This window comes from Chinchilla lanigera, unplaced genomic scaffold (genome assembly GCF_000276665.1).
Source record: "Chinchilla lanigera isolate Chin_1 unplaced genomic scaffold, ChiLan1.0 scaffold00044, whole genome shotgun sequence".
Lineage (NCBI taxonomy): Eukaryota > Metazoa > Chordata > Mammalia > Rodentia > Chinchillidae > Chinchilla > Chinchilla lanigera.
In genome coordinates, this window is record NW_004955445.1 from 13582723 (window position 1) to 13590264 (window position 7542).

The 7542-nt window shown below is 44.9% G+C and overlaps 1 protein-coding gene across 3 annotated transcripts in view; it reads right to left on the minus strand.

Annotated features, from left to right (window-relative positions):
- The window catches only part of Sgk2 (serum/glucocorticoid regulated kinase 2), a 44176-nt gene that overhangs the window by 1578 nt on the left and 35056 nt on the right, over positions 1 to 7542 (minus strand). The window contains exons 14-15 of one of the 3 annotated variants that reach the window (XR_001235575.1): positions 6373 to 6462; positions 1267 to 1484 (exon numbers count right to left, since the gene is read on the minus strand). Coding sequence is in view for 2 of the 3 variants with exons in the window: in XM_013518253.1 (XP_013373707.1) it covers positions 1320 to 1484; positions 6373 to 6462 (255 nt within the window). In the remaining variant the exon portion in view is untranslated. The remainder of the gene's footprint in view (positions 1 to 1266; positions 1485 to 6372; positions 6463 to 7542) is intronic. The other 2 variants (XM_013518253.1, XM_005392499.2) reach the window with 2 other exon arrangements.

The following is a 7542-nucleotide window of genomic DNA, read 5'->3' on the forward strand; positions in this document are numbered from 1 at the left end:
AAAAAAAAGCTTGAACATGTGGAGCTTATGGGTGGTCAGGAAGCTCTGGTTAGTACACAGGCATTCCACGCGAGGTGGAGCACAGCATTAACTTGGCAGCCAGCCCCAGCTATGAGCAAGGGTCCAGTTGGATATTCTTCAAAACCCACTTTTTATTACCCCTGGCTTCGTCCATGTTATTGCTATACCAGGAACTCAATTTTCTGGGTATCACAGCTACACCTAAAACAGCTCCTGGTCCCTTCTTCGGGTCAAAGTGTGGCACAAGTGTACCTGTGGACCCCACGACTGTCCCTAGCTCAGGGGAAGCTGGGGAAGTCAGTATCTAACATTTTCAGCTACTCTAAGTGGAAGTAGTTATTGCCCCTCATCAAGGCTCAGAAAGTAGGGGATTCTCCAAACATTGGAAGGGGTTCAGATGCCAGGCAGCCAAACCCAATAACAAAGGTCCAGTACCACCCACAACAAAGAAAGACACCATCAGCACAGAACAGTGAAAGATGTTAATACCCTATAGGCTTGTTACATATCTGTTGTTTTATACATTGAGATAAAAATGCAGACACCAAGAGGCTCTGTAAAGAGTGCTAGCTGCCTTTGAGGTTGTTACTGAGACAGCACCACATTCCCAGCATCTCCTACAGCTAGAGCTTGACTTTCACAGGTGTAATGTGAAGACTGGCCAGCACCTTCCCTTTCTCACTTAGCATCAGAACCCCTTTGCTGTCAGGGGTGGTCATGTGCCTAGGCTCCATCACAGCAAAGGGGGTCGTTAGAGGTCAGCAGAAGTCACTGGGTGAGACTTCCAGGAAAGCTCTTCACTGGTGCTTTTTTGCCACCTCTTCAACCCCATTCCTCCCTTTTTCCCTGCCCAGAACACAGAGGTGGCGTCTAGACTACCAGCAGCCATTTGTTGATCATGTAACAACCCTAATGTTGGAAGCCATTTGTCAAGAACAGAACAGAAATACAGAAAGCCTCCGTGTCTGATGCCCTGTTCTACCATCCCAGGTTGACCTAACACTGCTTCTTTTAGGGAATGGGAAAAAATACACCTGGTTTTTTTGTTGTTGTTTTGGGGTTTTGTTTGTGTCTTTTTGAGACAAGTTCTCGCTATGCAGCTCAGGCTGGCCTTGCGCTTACTTTGTAACCGAGGCTGGCCTCAAACTCACAACAATCCTCCTGCCTCAGCCTCCTGAGTGCTGGGATTATAGGCATGTGCCACCACGCCTGACTGGTTTTTTTTTTTTAAGCCATCAAACTTACGACTTTGACTCTTATTACCAGCTGGCCTCTGTGGCTTCACAGATGCTTCTGTCCTAACAGTCCAAGATGTCATTGTCCTCCTGTGCATAGGAAAATCCCAGGAATGCACTTGAAGCACCAGAGCTGCTGGCCACAGTATCAGGGGTACAGCCGATGGACCTGGACACAGCTTCCTGGGTGAACTCTGGGTCAAAGTGTTTCAGGTCAGCAGGTCCTGCCTGTCAACATAAGCCAATGATGAGAAAGGAGCATGAGGATCAGTGCTGTCAAAGGAGTGCAAAGCTATAGAGACAGACGTTGGGCTATCTCTGTAAGTGCCTCCTGGGCATCCATACTTAATTATCACTTTCCCATGCATTTACATCAATCATTTTCTGTCGTAACTCCATGTGGTTGATTCCTCCAACATCCTGGCTCCCTGCCTACCCCACACCAACCTTTGGCTGGCATATACTTCTTGACTGCTCACCAGGCACTGTTCGTGGCACTGGGAGTGTAGGAGAACGACACAGAACGAGCCTCTGCTTTCAAGGAGCTCACATTTATGTAGGTGGTAGTAAGACTGATAATCAGCACATATTCAAGTAGATAATTTCCTAGATAGTGGTGGTGAACCTATGGCGTACAGGCTGCAGTGGGCTGTTTGTTACCACTGAAAGCTCTGAAAGTTTCACTACCACTGTCTAGATGAAGAAAATAAAATATATGTGACTGTTCTGATTTGTCAGCTTCACTGGATTAAACACCTAGAAGCACACTCCTGAGTGTGTCTGGGTAGATCATAGAGGAATGACTTGGGTACTTCAAGTGGTCCCTAGCCAATTCCTCTCCAGCATTATTCCTTTGTTTTGCTTTCCAGCTACCGAGAACTAAGCATTTCTGCTCCCTCTGCCATGAGGATTCTGTCTCGGAGTCTGCCAACCACGTACTGAATCTCCTGAAACCACGAGCTACCACAATTAAATCTTTCCTCCTTTATGTTGTGGGTGTCGGGAATTGTGTCTCAGCAACAGGAAGGCTAACACATTGGGATAATGTGGTAGAGAGGGACTAGTGCTGCTTTAGCTACTTTGGAAGAAAGACTGTGTGGGAAATTGAAAAAGTGATAACAGATTCTTCATTTCCCATCTTTGTTTTATTTATTTATTTATTTGGTAGTATGGGGAATTGAACTCATGATCTCATGCTTGCCAGACAGGTGCTATGCCGCTGACCTATATATCCCTGGCCCCCCATCTTCATTTTATTAATTTTTTTTTTGGTACTGGGAATTGAACTCAGGACCTTGCACCTGCCAGGTAGGCACTTGTGCCTCTGAGCTATATCCCGGCCCTTCATTTCCCAATCTTTTTTTTTTTTTGACTTTTTGAGACAGGGTCTCGCTATGTAGTTCAGGCCGGCCTTGAGCTCACTTTGTAGCCCACACTGGTCTCAAACTCACAACGATTCTCCTGCCTCAGCCTCCCAAGTGCTGGGATTACAGGTGTGCACCACCATGCCTGGCCTCTTCATCTTTTTAAATGTGGGTTAGCTGTGTGACTTAGTTAGGTCAAAGGGAAACTGACAAATGTGATTCAAGCTAGGCAAGCACTGTATCATGGAGACACAGCCCTGGCCCAAATAGAAGCTTAAAAAATGCACATTGGAAGTTGTCTCTTTTGCTGTGCTTGGAACCCTGAGGCCACTCTGAGTTAGCCCAGACCAGCCTGCTGGAGGATGAGAGGCCTTAGGAAGGATATCCCTGGTGATCTGGCTGCCCGCCAACTCCCAGACATGAGTGAAGCAATTCTAGACCATCAGCTGCTGGCTGCTCCACCACTGACCACAGACCTGAGGGAGCTCTGTAGAAAACAGCTGGCCTGTGCATAGGAAAGGAAACCACTACGAGTGAAGAAACAACTTACAGAATGGGGAAAATTTTTTGCCAGGTCCTCCTCGGACAAAGGACTAATATGTAAAACATATAAGGAACTAAAAAAATCAGACCCCCCCCAAATTTAGAGACCCAATACAAAAATGGGCATCTGAAATGACTAGATACTTTGCAGATGAAGAAGTAAAAATGGCCAATAAATCATGAAAAAATGTTCAACACTGCTGGCCATTTGAAAAATGCAGAGTAAAACAACACTGAGATTCCATCTCACTCCAGAAAGAACGGCTACCGTCAATAAATCAACCAATAACAGGGGCTGGGGATTTAGCTCAGCGGCAAAAGTGCCTGCCTGGCATGTGCAAGGTTGTAAGGTCGGTTCCCGGTACGGGGGGGGCGGGGGGGAGAGAGAAAAAAAAAAAAGAAATCAACCAATAACAAATGCTGGCAAGGCTGTGGGGAGAAAGGAACCCTTCCCCTTCCCCAAAAAGTTAAAGACATCATACCACAGTGATGTATGCATACCCACACTTACAGCAGCGCAATTTATAATAGCTAAATCTTGGAAACAGCCTATGTGTCCATCAACAGAGGAAGGACTTAAAAATGTGGTGTTTATATACAGTGAGGCACTACTCTGCCATAAAAGGATAAACTTGAGTCATTCGTAGGAAAATGGATGCTCCTTGAGGCCATTATGGTAAGTAAAGTAACTCAGACAGACAAGCTTAAATATCACATGGTTTCTCTTACTTGAAAAACTCGTACTGGGAACCGAACTCAGGACCTTCTGCTTGTGAGGAAGGCACTTACGCCGCCGAGCTACATCCTCAGCCCTGAAAAACTTAATATATATATTGAGTACAGGCTGGGGATTTAGCTCAGCCGCACAGTGCCTGCCTGGCAAGCACGAGGTCATGAGTTCAATTCCCGGTACCAGAAAAAAAAAAACATGAAAAAACCAAAAACAAACAAATATATTGAGTACAAAATAAAAGACAATGGGAAAAAAAGAGAAAGAAAAATGTATAGTAATCCAGTGTAGACAATGTATCTAAAAGTGTACTTTGACTTAGTAAAATTGTCTTACATGTTTTATATGCTCTTTGAACTATTAGTCTTGTTTTATATATATATATGTGATAATTAACTTTATAAGGTCTTATAAGATAAATGAATGAATCCAACGCTGGAAAAATACAAGAGGGGTGGCTTGGGGCGGGGAGGGAAATAAAATGTGTATGTACATGTACCAATCTCCTATAGTGAATGTAATCATTATGTACTGAAAACATGTACTAATAAAAGTAAAAAAATAATTCCTGGCCTGGCTCAAACTGAAGAAACCACCCAGCTGGCCCACAAATTCTGAACAGGTAAAAGGCTGTTTTTTGAGGTGACCTGGTATTGGGATGACTTGTTACAAAGCACAACTAATCAATACAGTCTTTTTGTAAAGAAGACCCGGTCTAGGGAGATGATAATGTCCCCTGGGTTGCAGGATGGAAGGAGATGAGCAAGCAGAAGGGTCCGCAGAACAGCTTTAGCATGCAGTTCTTGGGCTATGGAACCAAACAGGCTCTGACTTCCACTTTCTCAAAAAGGCCACAGGGCCCAGGGTGTAATCCAGAGCTCAAAATTCCAGGACCAGAATGTGAATCCTAGTCCTAGCCCCAGGCATTGTTAGATATGTTGCCCTAGACAAGCATCTATTTTCTGTTTTTATTTGTTTGTTTGGTTAGTTTTTCACAAAAAAATAAAATTTGATGCTAAAGAAACTTACTCAAGGTCCCACAAGTGGTAGGTAGCAGAACCAGAATCCCATCCTCAGCATGTGTCACTCTAAAGTCAGTGTACTGCTGTATTATAATGCATCCTTCTTAGAGTGCGAATGTAATGCTGGGGATGGAACTCAGGGCCACACACATGCACAGCGCATATTCTACCACTGAGCCAGACCCAAGTCCCCCTTTCCGAGGATTCTGTATTTTCTTCTTTCTCTAGGCTGCATGTTTGACATTATCCTCACTGTCTTTTACATTCCCAAGAAAAAAGGCTGGGACATAGCTCAGTGGTAGAGTGCTTGTGTAGCACTTGCAAGCCCCTGGGATTGATCCCCAGCACCACAAAGTAAAATTAAATTAAATTAAATTAAATTTCAGAAGAAGAAACTTTTCAGATATCTGGACTGAATGCATCTTATTTGTTAGGACTCCGGTGCTCCACAGAGCTCCGTGCCACGTTCCTGGAACCCCAGCTACTCAGGAAGCTGGGGGAGGAGGACCATAAGTTTGAGATCAGCCTAGGTAACTTAGCAAGACCCTGTCTCAAAATTTAAATTAAAAGGCCTGAGGATGTAATTCAGTACTCTCTGGGTTCAATCCCCAGCGTATACTGCAAAAATGAAAAGGGTGGTGGTGGTAGTAGTGCTTCTAGTACTAAAGACACATGGAAGTAAAAATATTTTGCAAGGTCAGGGGAAATAGGTCAGTGTGAAGGCCCTTGGTTCAATTCCTAGGGGGCTGGGGAGGGGAGGGGAAAGAGAGAGGAAGAGAAGAAAGGAAGGAAGGAAGGAAGGTCAGGTGGGGCTATATAATGAGTTCAAGGCCAGCAATCTAGATGTGGTTTAAGGTATATGGGAAGATATACATAGACTGTATGCAAATACTATGCCATTTGATATAACGGATTTGAGCATCCCACTGAGACCACGGGACAACTGTAGATAGATGCGTGCATATATACATATACACAAAAAAGTATGATTTAACTATGTAAAAAAAAAGAAACATATAGAAAAAAGACTGGAAGGAAGCCACCAAGTGGTTTCCCTTAGGTAATGAGATACTAACCACTTCCTCATTGTTGCTTCCAACTTCTCTGTTTTACACACTTTGTACAAGGCACACATGTCATTTTATTATCAGGAAAAGGTCTGAAAATATCTCTATAGGAGGTGGCTCTGCCTGGGAGTGTTATATGACGCAGAGCACTGTAAAATCCACGAAGGGCTTTGCCACCAGGGTTATGGGACTGAAGCTGAGGGAGGGAGTGGCAGGATGGCTCATTCCTCGGGGCTGCGTCAGCTTCTGACTCAGGGGCCATGGACAAATCATGGAGACTCTTAGTCAAGTTTCCCCTCCTGTAGAAAGAGAGTTGGCCCAGGTTCCCTCTAAGCTCCCACTATCCCTGGAACTCCAGAACTAAACATCTAGAATTCTAGAGCCTCTTACCACATTTGGATTGAAGGGTGGAGTCAGCCTCTTGTGGTATAAGTCATCCCAGTTTATGGGACTGAAGAAGATATGGTTCTTTATCTCGAGCTGTAGGAAGAAGGTGCTGATCAGAAATCATCATCCCCATCAGAGCTCCCCCTACCCCATGCCTCCAGAGTCCTGACACTGCCAGCCAACTGGCCGTCACCTGGACAGTCCCTCGTAGCTCTTGCTGGTGTCCTGGGACAAAACAGCATTCTGCAGCCAGGCCCCTCACCTGTGCTGCCATCCAGGACCCAGATCCTTCCCTCTAGCCGTGGTTTATTCCACAACTAGACTGAGACCCCAATCTAAGCACCGCACTGTGCTAGGCTCTGACAGCTTGTCAGTGAACAACACCTTGGAAACAGTTCTGAGAGGAGCTTCATCCCACTCTCCACCAGTGCATTTCAAGTCTTCCAGAATGCAATCCATGAGCCAGGGGTGGTGGTGCATGCCTGTAACCCTAGCTCTCCAGGGGCTGAAGCAGGAGGATGGCTGAAAGTTTGAGGTCAGTCGGGGCTACATAGTGAGTTCAAGGCCAGCCTGAACTACACAGCAAAACCTTGTCTCAAAAAACAAACAAAACAAAACAAAACAAAACAGAATACAATCTAGAGAAATTAGCCAAATCAACTCATTAAGGGAGGTCTGAGAAATAGCACCCTGGGAAAAGCTGCAGATTCTCAGAGACCCAGGAATTGGGACTCTGCCCTGGGCGTGATCTACCACTTCTTTCTTAATCAAAATCAGCATTAATACTGACTTCTCCTCCCAGCTTTCTGTGCTAGAACTACCACCTGGGTGAGTTAAAAAGCCAAGTCCAAAATATCTCCAGAATACCCAAGAAATTGGTAACTCAGGAGCTGGGTGGGCAAAGTAAATTTTTCTAGATATTCTTTGTACCCTTTCAATTTTGATCTCCATGAATGTATAACTTATCTTAAAAGTCATACCTATTCCCTTTGGAGGGAGGGGTCCTATCTGCATGGAAGCGCCCATTTTTTTTTTTTTTTTTTGTTTTTTTCCAGTACCGGGAACCGAACTCACGACCTTGCGCTTGCCAGGCAGGCGCTTTTGCCGCTGAGCTAAATCCCCAGCCCCCAGCACCCATTTATATAAGACAAATTTTAATAGTCATGAAAAATC